Here is a 21,243-nt window from a genome sequence, read left to right as displayed (position 1 = left end):
ACCTCGAAGGAGACGCCCCATTAAGGAGACAAGACACGGTGAGGCTACAACGATCACCCGCTGGACGGCGGCACTGTAGCCACGCCCACCTCGGCGAAGCCCTCGTCACCAAGATTGAGCAACAGTAACCAGCCCCCGACAAGGCCCTGGACAGTGGGGCCTGCCTGTCGACCAAGGAGCCAGCAGCCGGCGGGACCCACCAGCCGGCGGGCCCCAGCAGTCGGCGCAGAAGCCGGCGATTGTAGACACAGACGGCTGGGCCCACGCCCAGCCGGATTACCATTGTACCCCCGGGGGGTAGGCCTATATAAACCCCCCGGGACACCCATGCAAAGGGTTGATCCCTGCTAGTCTTAGACACCACATAGGGAGGAGAAGAGAGCGAGCCGTGCCCTTCTTCCTCCTCTCGCCGAACAGCTCAAGGAGCATCGTGTAGCTACTTGTTCATCTAGTGATCATGCGGAGACCCCGCAGAGCAGCAGTAGGGGTGTTGTCTCCACGGAGGGCCCCGAAGCTGGGTAAGATTCGCCGGCGTGCATGTCTTCGCCTCATCCCGTTTCCAGGCACCGGCGACGTCTTACTGGCTCCCGCAATGATAAGCCACCCGTTGGCATATGTCGCACCTACCACCCGACATTTGGCGCCTACCGTGGGGCCAGGTGCATCGTCGTCCAGAGATCTGTTCTGGACGGGAACCCTCTTCCTCCCCCGCGAGCGTAGCCAGCCCGGCACGCCCGATGGCTCTTGCAACGACGCGCTGCAAGGCGTCACCAACGTCTGTGCGGCGAGCGGCCTCGCTGATCTCCTTGACAAGACCCTCATCTCCGACGAGCTCGCCTCCGACGCAGGCACCGACCACCTCGTCAACCTCCTCGGCCAGCTCCACGTCTCCGGCGAGCCTACTGTGGACATGGAGTCGGTTGGCTCCATTGATCCGATGCATGTCGACTCTGACACGGCCTCACTCGACACTTTCCCCACCGACGTCACGATCTACAACGACCCGCTTCCCCGGGCCGATGGCTGCGACGCTGTCACCACCGAGGTGATGGTCATCGGCCACGGCGGCACTTCTGACGAGAGCACCCACGACGCCCCGCACGCAGCGGTCCACGACTTGTCCATCCCCGTCCCGGCCGATGCCGACGCTGAAGCACTGGAGGCTCGCCGCCTCGCCCTCCTCGCGAAGGGCCGGAAGTTGGTTTCCATGAGACGCCTCACTGAGGCCCACCGACGCGAGGCCGACCGCGCCGCCTTTGGCACGCCGCCCCCAGGCGGGCCCAGCCGGGCCGGCGTTGTCAGACAACGCGGCGCTGTCGTCGCCGATACGCTAGGAGTCGACCGCCCAGTCTACGCTACTCCTCTCGAGAACCTGCGCGCCGCCCAGGCGGCCGTAGACGAGCTAGATGGACTGGGGGCCAAAGAACTCCCCCACATGACCCGACGCATCCAGCAGCTAATCGATTTAGCCGCGCAGCGGCACGAAGCCGATGCCCGCGCGGAAAGCCCTCCCCCGCGCCGAGATCATGGCGCGACGTCCCGGACACCGACTACGGGTAAAACCCGCGCGCGGCGCGAGAAAGAGCCGGCTGCCAGCCGAAGCCGAACCCGAATCTCCATCGAGCAAGACGCGGAAGGCCACCCCCGGGCCGTGGAGTGGCGGGGCAACCCGCCTCCGCCTCGGCCCCGTGGAGAGAGATATCCCACCCCACCGCCTGTTGCGCATCCGACTCTCAGCGACCGGCTAGGTCACCGCGAAGGAGTCGGCGAGAACGACGCCCGCCATCGGATCGACCGTCTGGCGCGATCCCTGGCGCTGGAAGAAGAAGACGATGTCGGCCCGCCTTGCTTCGGCCCCCGCATCCGCGACGAGCCTTTCCCCAAAGGGTTCTCGCTCCCAAGAGACACGCCCAAGTACAACGGCTCCGTGAAGTCGGAAGATTGGTTGATCGACTACTCCACGGCGGTTAGCATAGCCAACGGCAACAGGCGCGTTGCCGTGAAGTACGTGCCCCTCATGCTGCAGGGCACGGCGCGGACCTGGCTCAACAGCCTCAAGCCATATAGCATCAACAGCTGGCTAGACTTCACAGAAGCTTTCGTCCGCAACTTCACTAGCACCTACAAGCGGGCTCCCAAGCCCAGACAGCTCTCCTTGTGCGTACAAGGCCCCGCCGAGTCCACTCGCGACTACCTCACGCGTTGGGCCGGCTCGGGGGCTACGGTAGTCGGCCCGGAGACTACACCAACACAACAGGCGGCGGCCGACTCCAGCATTTCACCACCCAGCCCGCCCGCCCTGGTCGCAGTAGCCGTGTTGGCAATAGAAGAAGTCGCAGCTCCATCATGGGCTCAATCCATCCTCAACTTCCTAATAAACCAAGATCTGCCGGCTGACGAAACAGAGGCAAGACAAGTCCAACGCCGAGCCGGAGCATACACAATCGTCAACAGAGAACTCGTCAAGCGCAGTGTCACTGGAGTCCTCCAGCGATGCGTCGAGCAAGAGAAGGGCATCGCAATCCTCAGAGACATCCACCAAGGAGAATGCGGCCACCATGCGGCCTCAAGATCACTCGTCGCCAAAGCCTTCCGCCATGGTTTCTTTTGGTCGACTGCTTTGGATGACGCCAAGGGGTTAGTTAAACATTGCAAAGGATGCCAACTCTTTAGCTCCAAGCAACACATGCCGGCTTCAGCACTCAAGACCATTCCCCTCACTTGGCCCTTCGCCGTTTGGGGACTGGACATGGTGGGCCCATTCAAGACGGCGCGCGGCGGCATGACACACCTGCTTGTCGCCGTGGACAAATTCACCAAATGGATTGAGGCAAAGCCGATCAAGAAGCTGAATGGGCCGACTGTCGTGACATTTATCACAGATATAACAACTCGGTACGGCGTGCCACACAGCATCATCACCGACAATGGCACGAATTTCGCCAAGGGAGCCTTGGCACGCTTCTGCGCGACACGAGGCATCCGGTTGGACTTAGCGTCCGTTGCCCACCCGCAGTCAAACGACCAGGTCGAGAGAGCCAACGGCCTCATCCTTTCCGGCATCAAGCCCCGACTGGTCGTACCACTGGAGCATTCAGCCGACTGTTGGCTCGATGAGCTGCCGGCCGTCCTCTAGAGTCTGCGCACTACACCAAACAAGTCAACCGGCTTCACTCCTTTCTTACTCGTGTATGGTGCCGAGGCGGTCATCCCAACTGACATCGAGTTCGACTCGCCTCGGGTAACCATGTACACGAAAGCGGAGGCCAAGGAAGCACGAGAAGACGGCGTCGACCTGCTGGAAGAAGGCCGGCTGTTAGCCCTCAGCCGGTCCGCCATCTATCAGCAGGGCCTGCGCCGCTACCACAGCCGGAAGGTCAAGCCAAGATCCTTCCAAGAGGGCGATCTTGTGCTCTGGCTGATCCAGCGAACAGCCGGCCAGCACAAGCTCTCGGCCCCTTGGGAGGGCCCCTTCGTCATCAGCAGAGCCTTAGGCAATGACTCCTACTACCTGATCGACGTGCAGAAGCCGAAGGCACGAAAGAGAGACGACTCCGGCAAGGAGTCGGAACGACCATGGAACGCCAACCTCCTCCGAAGGTTTTACAGTTGAAATGCAGTATGTATCACGCTAACTTTTGTACTAAGTACGAGACAATAGGCCCCCCGAGGAGAGCTAGATGGACTGGGGGCCGAAGAACTCCCCCACATGACCCGACGCATCCAGCAGCTAATCGATGCAGCCGCGCAGCGGCACGAAGCCGACGCCCGCACGGAAAGCCCTCCCCCGCACCGAGATCACGGCGCGACGTCCCGGACGCCGACTACGGGTAAAACCCGCGCGCGGCGCGAGAAAGAGCCGGCTGCCAGCCGAAGCCGAACCCGAATCTCCATCGAGCGAGACGCGGGAGGCCACCCCAGGGCCGTGGAGTGGCGGGGCAACCCGCCTCCGCCTCGGCCCCGTGGAGAGAGATATCCCACCCCACCGCCTGTTGCGCATCCGACTCTCAGCGGCCGGCTAGGTCACCGCGAAGGAGTCGGCGAGAACGACGCCCGCCATCGGATCGACCATCTGGCGCGATCCCTGGCGCTGGAAGAAGAAGACGATGTCGGCCTGCCTTGCTTCGGCCCCCGCATCCGCGACGAGCCTTTCCCCAAAGGGTTCTCGCTCCCAAGAGACACGCCCAAGTACAACGGCTCCGTGAAGCCGGAAGATTGGTTGATCGACTACTCCACGGCGGTTAGCATAGCCAACGGCAACAGGCGCGTTGCCGTGAAGTACGTGCCCCTCATGCTGCAGGGCACGGCGCGGACCTGGCTCAACAGCCTCAAGCCATATAGCATCAACAGCTGGCTAGACTTCACAGAAACTTTCGTCCGCAACTTCACCAGCACCTACAAGCGGGCTCCCAAGCCCAGACAGCTCTCCTTGTGCGTACAAGGCCCCGCCGAGTCCACTCGCGACTACCTCACGCGTTGGGCCGAGCTCCGCAACTCTTGCGAAGGGGTGCACGAGGTGCAAGCCATAGAATACTTCACTGCCGGGTGCCGAGAAGGCACCCTCCTCAAGCACAAGCTCCTCTGCGACGAGCCGACTACCCTCGACGAGCTTCTGGTCATAGCGGACAAGTACGCCACCGCCGACTCCTCAATGAAGATCGAACTCCGGTTAGACGCGTCCGGGAAGGTACTCAACCCGGCGCCCAAGACGCCGGCTGGGGACTCCAGCCGACGCCCACACCAGAACGACCACAAGCGCAAGGGCCCCGTGCCGCCCTCCACCAGTCGGCAGGTGGCCACAGTCGAAGACGAGCAGCCCGAAGGGCGGCCCGCACCCAAGAAGCAGAGGGGCGGCAAGCCGGCCTTCTCCTACGAGCAGACTCTCGACGCCCCATGCAAGTTCCACAGCGGCGCGAAGCCGTCCAACCACACGACCCAGAAATGCCACTGGCTCACCCGAATCTCCAAAGGCGAAGGGCTCGCGCCGCCTCCGCCTGCCGGTCCGCCGCCTCCGGCTCCGCAGCCACCGACCGCTCGGCCCGCAGTTGGAGCCGTGCACGATGAGTTGCCCGACGAGCATGCCGCCTATATCATCTTTACAAGCCAGCCCGAAGACCGGCGCAGCAAACGCCGAGAGCACCAAGAAGTCGGCATGGTCGCTGCCAACCCCGCCGAGCACATGCACTGGTCAGAAAAACCTATCAGCTGGAGCCGGGCCGACCACCCAGAGGTGATGCCGTCTCCCGGCTCTTATGTGTTGGTTTTGGATGCCACCCTTGCAACGGATAGACGCGCCGCCCGTTTCTCCCGCATGATGATAGACGGCGGGAGCAGCATCAACATCCTGTATCGTGATACCCTGGAGAAGCTGAATGTCAAGACGAAGCAACTCATGCCTACTCGGACTGTGTTCCATGGCATCGTACCCGGCCTTTCCTGCGCCCCCATTGGCAAGATCAAGATTGATGTACTCTTTGGGGACAAGGAGCATTTCCGCCGGGAAGCGATCTGGTTTGAAGTGGTGGACCTGGAGAGCCCCTACCATGCATTGCTTGGCCGACCTGCCTTGGCCAGGTTCATGGCAGTTCCCCACTATGCATACCTCAAGATGAAGATGCCGAGCACCAAGGGCATCATCACCATAGCCGGCGATTACAAGAAGTCCTCCGAGTGCGCAGCAGCCAGCAGCCGGCTGGCCGAGTCCCTTGTGATTGCCGAAGAAAAGAAGATGTTGGACCGAGTCGTGGCCATGGCCGGCAGACAGTCGGCCTTGTCCCCCGATCCCAAGGAGCATGATGCTCAAGGATCTTTCCAGCCGGCTAAGGAGACGAAGAAGATACCTCTTGACCCCGAGCACCCAGAGAGGTTTGCCGTCATTGGGGCAAACCTAAATAGCAAATAGGAAGGCGAGCTCGCCGATTTCCTCCGTGAGAATTGGGACATCTTTGCATGGTCCCCCAAGGACATGCCGGGTGTTTCGAAGGAATTCGCCGAGCACAAACTACACGTCCGAGAAGACGCAAAACCAGTCAAACAACCCCTCCGCCAACTGTCGGAGGAGAAGAGAAGGATTGTAGGAGAGGAGATAGCCCGGCTTCTGGCAGCCGGCTTCATTATGGAAGTTTTCTTTCCAGAGTGGCTCCCCCACCCCGGCCTCCCGCTAAAGAAGAACAACAAGTGGCGCATGTGCATAGACTACACGAGCCTCAACAAGGCCTGCCCCAAAGATCCCTTTGCCCTGCCAAGGATTGACCAAGTGATAGACTCCACGGCCGGATGCGAGCTATTGAGCTTCTTGGATGCTTACTCAGGATACCACCAGATAAAGTTAGATCCGGCAGACCGCCTGAAGACCGCCTTCATCACGCCATTCGGAGCCTTTTGCTACCTGACTATGACATTCGGCTTGAGAAATGCCGGTGACACTTTTCAGCGTTGCATGCAGAAGTGCCTCCTCAAGCAGCTCGGCAGAAATGCCCACGTCTACGTAGACGACATTGTGGTGAAGACGGAGAAGCGCGGCACCTTGCTGGAAGACCTCAAGGAAACATTTGAGAACCTACGCCGGTTCCAAATCAAGCTCAACCCCGAGAAATTCGTGTTCGGAGTGTCAGCCGGCCAGTTCCTAGGCTTCCTGGTCTCCGAACGCGGCATCGAATGCAACCCAGTAAAGATCAAGGCCATTGAGAGAATGGCGATTCCCACCAAACTTCGAGACATCCTGAAGTTTACTAGATGCTTGGCCTCCCTGAACCGCTTCATCAGCCGGCTCGGAGAGAAAGCTCTTCCCCTCTACCGCCTCATGAAGAAGACCAACCACTTCGAGTGGAATGACCAAGCCGACCAAGCTTTTCACGAGCTGAAGAAGATGCTGGCCACGCTGCCTGTCCTGGCGGCGCCGACTGAGAAAGAGCCCATGCTCCTCTACATTGCCGCAACCAGCCGGGTGGTCAGCACCGTCATCGTAGTCCAACGCCCAGAAGAGGGCCGAGCCCAGCCGGTCCAGAGGCCGGTGTACTATTGGAGCGAGGTGCTGTCTACCTCGAAGCAGAACTACCCGCACTACCAGAAGATGTGCTATGGCGTGTACTTCGCCGCCAAGAAGCTGAAGCCCTACTTCCAAGAGCATCCCATCACGGTTGTATGCACCGCCCCACTGGCCGAGATCATAGGCAGCCGGGATGCATCCGGCCGGGTGGCGAAATGGGCCATCGAGCTGGCCCCCTACACGATCTTCTACCAGCCTCGCACCGCCATCAAGTCCCAAGCATTGGCCGACTTCCTCGTCGACTGGGCCGAGACTCAGTACCTACCGCCAGCTCCCGACTCCACTCATTGGCGCATGCACTTCGATGGGTCCAAGATGCGCACCGGCTTGGGAGCCGGTGTCATCCTCACCTCTGCCAAAGGCGACAAGCTCAGATACACGCTGCAAATTCACTTTGCCGCTTCCAACAACGTGGCCGAGTACGAGGCGCTCATACACGGGCTCCGGCTTGCCAAAGAACTCGGCATTCGCCGGATCCTATGTTATGGCGACTCGGACTTGGTGCTCCAGTAATCATCCGGCGGCTGGGATGCCAAGGACGCAAATATGGCAAGCTACCGCTTCCTCGTTCAGCAGATCAGTGGGTATTTTGAAGGATGCGAGTTCCTCCACGTACCGCGAGCCGACAACGAGCCAGCTGATGCCCTGGCTCGAATAGGCTCCACTTGGCAAGCAATACCAACCGGTGTCTCTCTACAACGCCTCCTCAAGCCGTCTATCAAGCCGTCTCCAGAGTCCGATTCCATCTTCGTGCCGCCTGACCCCGACGCGGCCGGCTCGAAGAACCAAGCAGGTGACCCGGGGACTTTGATAGTCGGCCAGGGGGCATCAGCAGGCGGCTCAAGGACTTCCGTAGTTACGCCCGACCCGGGGACTGCCACATCCGGCTCGGGGGCTACGGTAGTCAGCGCCCGGAGACTACCAACACAACAGGCGGCGGCCGACTCCAGCATTTCACCACCCAGCCCGCCCGCCCTGGTCGCAGTAGCCGTGTTGGCAATAGAAGAAGTCGCAGCTCCATCATGGGCTCAATCCATCCTCAACTTCCTAATAAACCAAGATCTGCCGGCTGACGAAACAGAGGCAAGACAAGTCCAACGCCGAGCCGGAGCATACACAATCGTCAACAGAGAACTCGTCAAGCGCAGTGTCACTGGAGTCCTCCAGCGATGCGTCGAGCAAGAGAAGGGCATTGCAATCCTCAGAGACATCCACCAAGGAGAATGCGGCCACCATGCGGCCTCAAGATCACTCGTCGCCAAAGCCTTCCGCCATGGTTTCTTTTGGCCGACTGCTTTGGATGACGCCAAGGAGTTAGTTAAACATTGCAAAGGTGCCAACTCTTCAGCTCCAAGCAACAACACATGCCGGCTTCAGCACTCAAGACCATTCCCCTCACTTGGCCCTTCGCCGTTTGGGGACTGGACATGGTGGGCCCATTCAAGACGGCGCGCGGCGGCATGACACACCTGCTTGTCGCCGTGGACAAATTCACCAAATGGATTGAGGCAAAGCCGATCAAGAAGCTGAATGGGCCGACTGTCGTGACATTTATCGCAGATATAACAACTCGGTACGGCGTGCCACACAGCATCATCACCGACAATGGCACGAATTTCGCCAAGGGAGCCTTGGCACGCTTCTGCGCGACACGAGGCATCCGGTTGGACTTAGCGTCCGTTTCCCACCCGCAGTCAAACGGCCAGGTCGAGAGAGCCAACGGCCTCATCCTTTCCGGCATCAAGCCCCGACTGGTCGTACCACTGGAGCGTTCAGCCGGCTGTTGGCTCGATGAGCTGCCGGCCGTCCTCTGGAGTCTGCGCACTACACCAAACAAGTCAACCGGCTTCACTCCTTTCTTCCTCGTGTATGGTGCCGAGGCGGTCATCCCAACTGACATCGAGTTCGACTCGCCTCGGGTAACCATGTACACGAAAGCGGAGGCCAAGGAAGCACGAGAAGGCGGCGTCGACCTGCTGGAAGAAGGTCGGCTGTTAGCCCTCAGCCGGTCCGCCATCTATCAGCAGGGCCTGCGCCGCTACCACAGCCGGAAGGTCAAGCCAAGATCCTTCCAAGAGGGCGATCTTGTGCTCCGGCTGATCCAGCGAACAGCCGGCCAGCACAAGCTCTCGTCCCCTTGGGAGGGCCCCTTCGTCATCAGCAGAGCCTTAGGCAACGACTCCTACTACCTGATCGACGCGCAGAAGCCGAAGGCACGAAAGAGAGACGACTCTGGCAAGGAGTCAGAACGACCATGAAACGCCAACCTCCTCCGAAGGTTTTACAGTTGAAATGCAGTATGTATCACGCTAACTTTTGTACTAAGTACGAGACAATAGGCCCCCCGAGGAGAGCTCGGGGACTGCCTCTTTTAGCTATGAATGAAAAGTATCGTGCTTATGACCTTGTCATTACATTCCTTTTTCCGTCCGGCACCAGGTTCGACTAGTCGGCCCAGGGACTGGCTGCCTGGAATTATATTAGAAGTCCTACCCGCAGTCAGACAAGTAGTGTGCCGGCTCCCAAGCTTTCTCTTGCCAAAAGTCGCAGATCGAAGAACCAGCTGTCCGGCTGGCAAGAGTTAAAGGCAGGAAAGGACGCCCACACGAAAAATGGCTAGGGACTAACGGACTAATATAACAAAAGCCGGTTTTTCTCCCACCACCGACCGACTACCAGAGTAGCCGGCCGGCCGGCTTCCATTCACCTCGCTTCAATCTAAGAAAGCTCGAGTACTTGCCTTCCCAAAAGGGGAAGGCGGCAAAGGAAACAGCCTAAGGATAAAAAGCATATATGAATGGAAACCAAACACACACACAATAATATTTACATAAAAGACCTTCAAAAGGCCAGCATTCAACATAGTTTGAATACACCCCCAGTGGGTGGAACTGCGCAAGTTTAATAAAATTGTTCAAAAGGCAACAAGCAGGAAAAAACAAGGACGGCAGATTAAGCCAAGGGAGCGACTGGCGAGTCGGGCAGGTCGGTGGAGACGGCAGTGCCGGCTGGAGGAGTGGCCGACTGGCGAACCTCGGCATGATCACTGCCTCCCGCAGAGGGCGCGCTAGCACGCGCCTCGTTGTTGGAGGCACGATCAGGCTGAGGCCGGCTGGCCGCTTCACCGGTCGGCTCAACGTCTTCTCCTTCCTCTCCTTCGTCATCTTCGCCTTCATCGCTGGAGGCAATCTCCTCTGCCGAGTCTTCACCCGCTGCCGGGTCCAGCCCAAACCACTCCTCCGGCTGGGCAACGCCGTCATCATTAATCTCAGGAGCGAAGACGCTGATGTCAGTACACTCGGCGATCGTCGAAGCACGCTGAGCGATAGCCGGCCGCACCTCCTCCATCTCTTCATCAGCCTCCAGCCGCCAGGTGCGCAGCTGGTCCAGGTTCAGCCCCGGATACCAGGCTCGGACGAACTCCAGCGCCCGCCCAGCTCCAAGCCGGGCTGCCGACGCCTTCCAGGCCTTGAAGCGGCCAACCGCCACCTCCAGCCAGTCGGCAGTCCGACTCGGGGTGCGGGGAATCGTCTCGCTTGGCCAGAGGGCGGCCAACACCTGTGCCCCGGCGCGCTGGAGGCGGCGGAGCATACGGTGAGCCGGCTGCAGCCGGGCTTGGACCGCCAAGAGCTGCTCCTCAAGCGTCCGGCTCGCGTCCGGCGCGATTTCAGCCCCCGCCTGCCGGCGCGCCTCGCGATGGGCCTCGATGGATTGGGTGGCGAAGACGGAGTAGCCGGGAAAGTAGTCTGCACAGAGAACAAAAAGCAGCACAAGTCAGAACACAAATCGGGGATCAAGGGGCAAGCAGGGAGTGAAGAAGGCGGCTTACCGTTGATCAGATCCTCGATACGACTGAAGCCCTCGCTCAGCGCCTGCTTCGCTTCAGCCCAGCCCGCCGCTTCGGTCTCGAACTCGGCCTTCAGGGCGTCCTCGCTGTCCTGCGCCTTCTTCAGGGCCGCCTTGTGGCTCTCCTCCTGGTCAGCCAACTTCTTGGCCAGGCGGTCACGCTCCAGGACCAAGGCGTTGTACTCGGCTTCCTTGGCGCGAAGGGTGGCCTGGGCCCCGCTGAGCTGCCCCCTCAAGTCGGCATTGGCTCATGCAAGCATGAAGACAAAGGAAAAATTAGTAAGGAAGAAGTCGTAAAGGAAGATCCGACCCGGCTGCTCAGCAGTCGGCCCGAATCTCGGGGACTACACCCAGTGGGTGCGCTGACGCGCCCCCACAGGAGATGAACGAGACAAACACGCACTCCGGCTGCTGGTCAGGTCCTCGGTTCTCCGGCCCAGCTCCTGAGCCTGGGAGTTGAAGGCGGCTGCGCGGAGGTTATGATACTCCTGGAAGATTATACAGGAGGCGAGGATAAGTTAAGTTGTCAGAACCTAGTAAGTTCCAAGCCGCCTGCGCAGCAGCCGGCTCGGAACTCGGGGACTACACCCAGTGGGTGCGCTGACGCGCCCCCACGGAAGAAATCAAAAGAGCAAAATAACCAAGGCCAGAAGACTCACCCGGATGACGGGCCGCATCGCGAGGAACTCTTGGGTGTATTGCTGCAGCGAGCCAGCCTGAGCTTGAAGCCGGTTCCGGACCTCCTGGGCCGCCGCGTTCAGCTCGCCCGTCCCCCCGCTGGGAGTCCACTCGGACGTGCTGGCGCTGGCCGCCTCCAGGGCCTCCGCCGTCTGGCTAGCGCGCTGCTCGGTGCGGTTCTGGCACAGAGGCGCCACCCCCTGCGCGCCGGCGCAATGCGGGCTGCACCTCGAGACCGGCCCCGGCCTCCGGCTCGCCCCTGGACGGCTGCTCTGGCGCCGCAGCTGATTGACCGCTTTGGCCCGCTCCAGTCGGCGCCATCTGCAGCGCCCCCTCCACGAAGATCATGTGGTCCTCCCTCCTCTCCATCACCGGCGGGCCTTGGTCGACCTCCTCCAACGGGGGCACGGGAATGTCGGGGGCCACGACGCGGAGGGGAACAACGAGCAGCGGAGGCTGGTTGTGCGAGGCCTCCGCCTCCGTCTCCGTGGCTGCCGCCTTCGCCCGGGCCTTGGACGCCGCGTCGGCCTGCTCCTTCGTCGCCTGGGCGGTCCTTCGCTCCGCCGCCTCCCGCTCCTCCCGTGCGTTCCGCTCCGTGGCTTCCCTAAGGTCGGTGCGGGGATCCACGCGACGGGAGCCTGAGGACCCTCCAGTCGGCCCGACTACGGAGCCGCCAGGACCTCGCTCAAGAGAAAGCGGCGCCCTGTCCGGCAGGCAAATAAAGGTTTAGAAGAGCTTCGGTCGAAAAAGACAACAAAAAATATATGCCAGACATTCGACGACTTACACCGAGATCGCCTGCGGTTGTTTCACCGCCTTGCGGAAGCGGGCCGCCTTCGCGGCCGCCTCATCCCGCTTGGTCGCCGCCGTGGAAGCCTTGGATTTCTTCGACCGGCTGCCGAAGAAGGTCGACACGGCCCGGCGCTTCTGCGCGCCGCCACGGGCAGCCGGCACGGCAGACGAGCCCGCGCCTTGATGATCAGGCGTCGGCTAGCGGTGCGGGGCGACTTCGACCTCGTCGTCGTCCGGCCAGTCTTCGAAGCCGGCCCCAAGCCCCACGCCTCCGGCCTCGTCGCCTTCCCCCACAATGGCGTCTTCCATGGCGGCCGCTCCCAGGTCCGGATCGTCGGTGTCGTCCACCGTGCGGTCGAGGAGGAGTTGGCGCTCTACCCCCGCGGCCCCGGCTGTCGGCGGAAGAAGAGGGTTCTGCTAAAGGCAAACCAATTGATCAAGAGTCGGCTATAATGAGGCCGGCTACAAAAAGGAAGAAAAGAAGAAAAAACTTACGGCAGGCGGAGGGTTGGCGCGGGAATACGGCTCCTTGCCGTATCGCCAATCCTCAGCGAGCTTGCAGTTGGAGATGTAGTTCACCATATAAGACACCTCTGCATGAGGCATCTCCCTAGTGCTCAGCCGGCACGGGTCGAAGCGGCCGCTCATCTGGCAAATCATGTGAGGCCGGCCTTGGAGCGGAAGTACCCGGCGCTCCATGAAGGCGGCCACCAAGTCGGCTCCGGTCAGGCCCTCCGACTGGATCATCACCCGAAGCCGGGAGACGGCTGCGTTCCCGGCCTGAGACAGCGACCTGGCCCGGTAGCTCCACGAAGGTTGCCTCCCAGCCGGCGGGCCGGCTACGTAAGCCGGCAGGTTGACGTAGTCGCCTTGCTGGGCGACGTTCTTCACATAAAAATAGGACTTCTGCCAGAGCTTCATCGACTGGATCAGCGGGATGGACGGGAAAAGATTGTTCTCGCTCGCCCGCCTCATGGCAATGAAGGCTCCGCAGGGGGTGGGCACGCCCGCGACGATGGTGCCGAGCTTGCTCTGGAAGAATTTCCCCCAGAGCTCGAGAGTGGGGAGAACCCCAAGAAAGCCCTCGCACAGGGTGACGAAAGCCGACAGCAACATCACCGCGTTAGGCGTGAGGTGATGCGGCTGGAGGTGGTAGAATTCGAGGAAGGCTCGAAGGAATCCGCTCGCCGGGAGGCCGAAGCCGCGCAGGCAGTGCGAGCAGAAGATCACCCGCTCGCCCTCCTCCGGTGCCGGCGAAATCTCCCTCGCCGGCGCTTGACGAACCCGCACGAAGTTCTCGCCCGGCAGGCGCCGCGTCCGGCGGAGGAACTCGACGTGGTCCTCATGGACGTTGGAGCCATCCCACGAGCTCGACAGCGCCATGGGAGCAGTGCGGCGGGGAGCAAGACGAAGCAACGGCGGAACGGCGCGGCAAAGGTTTGCTGCGGCGAAGAGAAGAAGAAGGAGGGCGAGAAGGGGCGGAGTGAGGGAGAGCACGCGAGCCTCTGCCACTCCCCCTCCTCCTACTACTTATAGACCCGCGCGGCGGAGCCGAGGAGGCGCGGCGTGGGGGAACGTGGGGATCAACTGCGCCCACTCCCCCACGTCCCGCGATTATTGTGCCTTGATGGCAGAATAAAACCGCCGCGGGAAGGCGAGCGGTCCATGAGGGCCGCAGAAGATCCGCGCGCGGGTCGAGGCCTACGAGTGGCGGGCCCGGGCCTGCGGCGGCGTCCCGTCGCGCGCGTGCGTTGGCAGGATTTCCTTGCCAGGTGGCCCGCGGAATGGCGCGCGGTCAGCTCGCAGGGCGACCCGCGCTCCCACCTACGAGAAACGAAGCTTTCCGAAGACGGCGCGCACAAGCAAAGCCGGTCCCTCAGGATAGGAAGCTGACCTAGCTTCTCGTCCCTTTGTCAGCCTCGAAGCTCGATCAGCTTCGGGGACTACTGTCGGAGTAAATAACCATGGGTAGCCTAGCCGGCTCCCCCTGGCCCTTCTGAAAAAATTACGAGCCGATCCGGCCCTCAAGAAACCAAGACACGGGGCCGCCTTCCCCTTGCTGGCTGTCTCCCAGGCCGGCTATCGGAAGGCGGCCCGACTTCAGCCCTCATGAAGAAAGGCACGGGAGGGCCGGCTCCGAGAAGCCGGCCGCGAGAAGGCCGACTCCAAGAAGCCGGCTCCCATAAAGCGGTCAAGATCGTACCCTCGAAGTCTGCATCCACATAACGGCGATGTGACGGGGCGTGGCTACAGTGAAGCCTGCCACCCCCGAATCGCGGAGCACGCCTGGCGCAGTGCGCCGTACGGCGCGGCACTGTTGCCACGTTGACCCTGATGTCATCCACGACGGGCTGCCAGCGCGGCCCATGGGCGGTGGGCCCCTTCGGGCAGAGAGACACCCGAAGGCGGCCAGGCCTCCCCCAGTCGGCCCAAGATAGAGCCGGCTCCCCACAGCCGGCTTGCCACCTACCTCGAAGGAGACGCCCCATTAAGGAGACAAGACACGGTGAGGCTACAGCGATCACCCGCCGGACGGCGGCACTGTAGCCACGCCCACCTCGGCGAAGCCCTCGTCACCAAGATTGAGCAACAGTAACCAGCCCCCGACAAGGCCCTGGACAGTGGGGCCTGCCTGTCGACCAAGGAGCCAGCAGCCGGCGGGCCCCAGCAGTCGGCGCAGAAGCCGGCGATTGTAGACACATATGGCTGGGCCCCACGCCCAGCCGGATTACCATTGTACCCCGGGGGGTAGGCCTATATAAACCCCCCGGGACACCCATGCAAAGGGTTGATTCCTGCTAGTTTTAGACACCACATAGGGAGGAGAAGAGAGCGAGCCGTGCCCTTCTTCCTCCTCTCGCCGAACAGCTCAAGGAGCATCGTGTAGCTACTTGTTCATCTAGTGATCATGCGGAGACCCCGCAGAGCAGCAGTAGGGGTGTTGTCTCCATGGAGAGCCCCGAAGCTGGGTAAGATTCGCCGGCGTGCATGTCTTCGCCTCATCCCGTTTCCAGACACCGGCGACGTCTTACTGGCTCCCACAATGATAAGCCACCCGTTGGCATATGTCGCACCTACCACCCGACATGCTCGCATGGCCTTGTGGCTAGGCAGTAGTGGTAGACGAGAACGTGATGGCGCACATACAACTGGACGACGGCAACCTTCTGATCTTTCTCAGGATGACCACTGGTGTACTAGAGGTCGAAGCCGACCACTTTGTACTTGTCATCCTCAGCAAGCAATCGCTCCATGACGTTGACGGAGTCCTCCACCACGGCCGGGTCGATGGTGTACACCACCAAGAGGTCCCTAGTCTTAGTAATTAGTATACGCCATGTATTTGTTGAAGCAACTCTAGATGGTCCAACACATATTTTTATTTGTATATAAATTTTGTAAAATATGTTTCAATTGAATAAACTTAAAAATATGATGGGAATCAGTTTAATAACGGAATACATTAATATACACATATATATTGCAAAAAAGGTTTATGTACTCTAAAAAAGGTTAATGTGCTTGAAATAAAATATTCATCTCATATTCAAAAAATATTCCTGTATACAGAGAAAGAATATATATTCAAAAGGTTTGAATAATTCTAAAAAGTTGCTCATAAGTTTCAGAAGACTATGTACTCCTTCCGTTCCTAAATATTTGTCTTTCTAGACATTTCAAATGACTACTACGTACGGATGTATGTAGACATATTTTAGAGTGTAGATTCACTCATTTTGCTCCGTATGTAGTCACTTGTTAAAATGCCTAGAAAGACAAGTATTTAGGAACGGAGGGAGTATTAAGCAAAAAAGAAAGTTTCAGAATATGTAGAAAAAAAAAGCTATTTTCACAGAATATATGTTCATGAGGATCCAGTTCCATGTCCGGACTTCGGACTAAGGTTCAGTACTTGAGACGTTCAAGCGTGTCTTTCTTGGGTACAAACGTGGCTATATGATGCATCTGGCCGTAGCCGTAAGATGGAGACCCTGGTCGATGTAGAGCGTGATCATGGTCCTGTAGTTGACGCTGGCGTACTTGTCATGTAGCTCGAGCACAAAGAAGCGGAGGAGCACAGCCGCGAAGATCTTCATCTGCCTATACGCGAATTCCTTTCCCAAGCAGATCCTTGGACCAGCCTGGAAAGCTGTGAACTTGAAAGGGCTCTCCGGCAGGAACTCGCCGCACTCGTCGAGCCATCTTTCGGGCCGGAAGGCAATGGTGTCCTCGCCCCACAGCCGCTCCATCCGGCCCATGGCGTAGGGGGCGTAGAACACGATGTCTCCCTTCCCGACGCTGAAGCCATTGGGTAGAACGTCGTCTGAAAAGCACTCCTTGTTATCCTGAAAAACCCACAAAAAAACAGATATCATCACTCAGATCCGCAGTTACAATCGTACTACATGGAATCCCAACAACTCGTGGTAGATGGATTAGATGGATGGACTCACCAACGGGAGAGAAGGGTACAGCCTCAGCGTCTCCGTTAGGGCGGCGTGCAGGTAGTGCATCTTGTTCAGCGCTTCCTCGGTGAGGCTCCGGGAGTAGTCGTCGATGGACGACGTGGCGTCGCCGGCGCCGGCAGCCTCCTTGCTTATCTTCTCCTGGACCTCCGGGTGCTTGCACATCATGTAAAGGAACCAGGCAAGCGCTCCGGCGGTCGTGTCCTTGCCGGCCATGACTATGTTCAATATGATGTCTCTCAGGTACTTGTAATCCACCTTCCCGGTTTCGCTGTTGGTTGCCAGTATGAACCTGGACAGCAGATCATCCTTCGACCCCTGTCAAGCATCAACGTAGATGCAGGTGAGAGCACGTTAGATTACAACATTGATGTAGTAGTCTTACAACAAGTTGATGTAGTAGTCTTACAACAAGTTGATGCAGGTGAGAGCACGTTAGATTACATACAGTGCCGTGTGCCTTGCTGCCGTCCGACATCTCGTCCGCCCTGGCCCGGATGCACTTGTACACGAACTCGTCGACGACCTTGATCCTGTGCCTGAGCGCCGCCTCGGCGCCGACGTTAAGGAACCTCGACACCTTCCAGAACGCATCGACGTAACGTAGCAGGATGAACTCGCTGGCGTCGTCGAACGCCGCGGCGAAGCGGCTCCCCTCGTCCGACCCCGACAGCGTGCCGAGGTCCACGCCGAAGGCGATGGTGAAGATGGAGTCCATCGTCGCTTTCATCAGCAGGGCCTGATCCAAGAAACATATATACACATATCGGCAGTGTTAGGTTAGGTCACAGGATGGTCTTGGATTTAATCAGAGCCAGCCAGGTTGACCTGGAAGTCCATGGGTTGCTTCGCGGCTGCGTTGCCGGCGACGATATGCGCGAGCTTGGCGGCGTTCCGGTTGAAAACGCCGCCGCTGAAGTCCCGGAGGGCCCTCGTCGAGAAGTCGTAGCTGGCGATCTTCCTCTGCTGCTTCCACTTGTCGCCGTCCACCGCGAAGATGCCGTCTCCGAAGAGATCGCCCATCTTGTCGTAGTTAGACGCGCCCTTTTAATTGTGTTTGTTCAGAATATATGTGAGCAAGTATCCTGACTCCTGAGCTACTAATCATTATCTTGATCATCCTTTGAGCGTCAACTTATTTCGGACGGAGGGAGTAGTTAGCAGCTACTTGTATACCTTGCCGTAGTTGGCGAAGTTGGTCCTGAGGATGTGTTCGACCACCGCCGTGTCGGACGTGTAAATCTGCCTCCGTCCTCCCGGCGCGAGCAGCCGGAACGTCGCGTGCTCGCGGAACAGGTCCGTGAAGTAGTCGTGCAGCCGCCGGAGGTGATATACCTGGTGGAACACCGTTCCGACCACGGGCGGGTACCGCTGCGCTCCGGCGGCGCCGTGGCGGACAACGATGGTGGCAAGGTACGAGCAGATCGCTAGCACGGCGAGGCCGGCAGCCACCAGCATGGCCGGAGAGCACTCTGGCATTCCCGTCGCCATAGCTACGCACTTGCTCGCGTGTGTGTTGTGAGCTGAGCTGTGCGGGTGAGTGTGACTCGGCCTGCCAGCCGGCCGGGGCTTTTAACTATTTGGTGCCTGCTATGTTCCATTTCAGCATTAGTTAGTAATAATACATCAGCACAACGCATACATAAGACGCACAAACTAGTACTCTCACCGTTCCTAAATATAAGTCTTCGTAGAGATTTCACTATGAACCACATATGAATGTATATAGATGTATTTAGAGTGTAGATTCATTTATTCCGCTCCGTATGTAGTCTATAGTGTAATCTCTACAAAGACTTGTATTTAGGAACGGAGGAAGTTCATCTCCAGTTTAATATAATACGGTATCATGTCATGATACTTGATCATCTCTTTTCCCCGCCAGCCAATGATAGGACCACACGTAGATCATCGGATCCCCTCCTCCCGTCCAGATCCCCTCCTATCGTCCTCCTTCCCTCCGCCTCCCGTCCAGACCCCCTCCGCCTTCCGTCCAGATCCCTCCGCCTCCCGTCCACCTCTTCTCCAGACCCCGTCCACCTCCCTCCGGATCCCCTCCGCCTCCTGTCCGTCTTCCCTCCCGTCGTTGCTGGATCCCGACTAGGTAAAGCCCGTGCGGGGGGATGATTGCGGCGGTGGGGCGTCCCTCCGTCGTGGCTTGGAGGCGTGGCTGTGACGATGGATCTTGAGTGGGCTCCTCAGGACGAGGTGTGTGTGGCCATGGCACCGGTCACGCAGCGATGATACCTCCTCTACCTTTGGTTGTCTTCATCATCGTTCCAAAGAGATTTGGCCGGTGGGTGTTGCCTCGCGGTGGCTTCCCGGCGACGGATCAAGTGGAGGAGGAGATGGTGACCTAGCTGCTGAAGCGGGTGAGGATGCCACCATCGTCGGCGGCGCCCGCGGGTGTTGTAGCCCTTGTTGGAGGCGATGGTGGGGGCGTCCCTCGCTCCATTGTTTCCGGGGGAAAATTCAGATTTGGAGGAGGCTACCATTGACGGCGGCGCCCGTGGGCGTCGTAGCCCTCGTTGGAGGCCTTGAGGGGCCTCCTGGATCGGATGATGGCGACGTCTTCGTCGTCACCCCCATGGGGGCATCATTTTTGGAGACATTCATCGGCTGGACGGACATGTGGACGGCTTGGTGGTTGAGCGTCGGTAGGTGGTGGAGTGGTGCTTCATCGTACACATTGATGGCGGCGGATCTTGGCGGTGTGGCGCGGTGGAGTCTCGGCATCCGATGGGTGGCAATGGACTCATGCAGGAGGACGACGCTGTCTGGCGTAGTGATGGCGTCGACGGCAAAGAAGCCTGGCATTAGATGTTAGGTGTTGGTGCGATGTATGTTTGATATTAGGCTCGGACATTCGGCACCCCTTCACGGGGATAGAAGTAGCGACATGTGTTGTCAAGATAGTGACTTTAGATTTACTGATGTATTAGCTTTGTAAGGACTTTGTTAATAATTAACAAAATAGCTGCATGCGTCACCAGATACAGAAGCCGGGAGTACATCCTCATTTTCACGTCCATTGTTACCGGCCTTACTAGGTTTTGACTTAGTTAACCGGGCCAAGTCAACTTCACGTCCATTCAGAAGTTGTATAGTATCGTGAGTAAGTAAGAAGTATGATTGTTCGCATAACATAATTAATTAAAGAGTATGATGCAAGTGCAGGCCGCTAGTGCTATATGCAATTGGTATACATATAATTATAAATGTTTCTTCTTCGTGAAATATAGTCTATGGGCAACTACGCTGACTCAACGATGAATGTGTGGCAAGACCTACCCTGTTACGTATTCTTCGAGACAATTGGAGCCAAGGTATTGAATACCGAATGTACCTTTTTTCTCATGGGAGGGTGAGATCCTCGGTTGCCATGGTAGTCGGGTGCGTACTTTTCATTTGCATGTCCGCATCCACTGACATAAAAAAACAAAAATTTCTTTTTTGCGAGATAAAGAGTTTTATTCTAGGGTAATAGGTTACAATCGAGAGGTAAAAGATTCTCTATACATGGCGGGCCACTATGTAGCCATACATCAGCAATACTCTTCGTACGACTATAAAAAACCAACCGATCTGCGATCTTATTTTGCTCACACTTAATTTTCATAGGAATAAACTCTCCATTCACCATAAGATGCTTAATTTCAGCTACCAAATGCTCATAAGCTGATCGAGATAGGGCTCGCCCGTCAAAGCCGACAATGCTTCCGAAGAATCTAATTGAACGACAATAGGCTCATTACTATGCTGCACCGCCAACGCCATTCCTTGCATCAATACATGAAGTGTAGCGACCAGACCTCAAACAGTCTGATCTCTGTGCTCCGGTGTCATTCCTGAATCAGTAATGCTGACACCACACAGTACTCGGAGGATTTATAGCAGAGTAGCAATCACACATTTATTACATTGAGTGTCTCAAAAGAGAACTTATTATAATAAATATGGCTTAAGGCCATCTAATAACGATAACAGCGGAAGGCTTGGAAGATAAGTGAGTCCATCAACTTCAACGACATCACTGAGTATAGAACCACGACCTAAAAACTCCTTAATCGTCGTCTGAAAAGTCTGCAACATTAACGTTGCAGCTCGAAACGGGTCAGCACATGGAATATGCTGTCAATGTAACACATAGAGAGTAATGGTATGAAACAGCTATACTATATGCATATTTAGCTGGTGGAAAGCTCTATGGTTACAGTTTTGCGTAAAGCCAACTTTTCCCTACTTCAAAGGAATAAATTTAATTACTATCATGGTGGTTGTTAAACATTGAGAATGGTTGACAGCATTCTCAATCCTAATTAAGCATCATCATTAAACATAACCCAACAAAATTAATTTAGAGTAACATGTTGAGATTCACATGATAATCTAAGTACTAGATACTCAAGATGT

At 58.0% G+C, this 21,243-nt stretch overlaps 1 protein-coding gene across 1 annotated transcript; it reads right to left on the bottom strand.

The window, feature by feature from the left end:
* Positions 1-16,295: 16,295 nt before the first annotated feature.
* Positions 16,296-18,347, bottom strand: LOC125548751 (cytochrome P450 704C1-like). Its single transcript, XM_048712297.1, has 5 exons — positions 18,007-18,347; positions 17,659-17,874; positions 17,279-17,569; positions 16,819-17,148; positions 16,296-16,710 (listed from the first exon to the last, which is right to left on the bottom strand). The coding sequence occupies exons 1-5, from the start codon at positions 18,319-18,321 to the stop codon at positions 16,318-16,320; spliced, it is 1,545 nt and encodes a 514-aa protein (XP_048568254.1). The 5' UTR covers positions 18,322-18,347; the 3' UTR covers positions 16,296-16,317.
* Positions 18,348-21,243: the final 2,896 nt, after the last annotated feature.

Source organism: Triticum urartu, chromosome 3, assembly GCF_003073215.2.
Source record: "Triticum urartu cultivar G1812 chromosome 3, Tu2.1, whole genome shotgun sequence".
In the NCBI taxonomy this organism is placed as follows: Eukaryota; Viridiplantae; Streptophyta; class Magnoliopsida; order Poales; family Poaceae; genus Triticum; species Triticum urartu.
The sequence above is the reverse complement of the archived record's forward strand: the minus strand, read 5'-3'. Positions and strand labels throughout refer to the sequence as shown.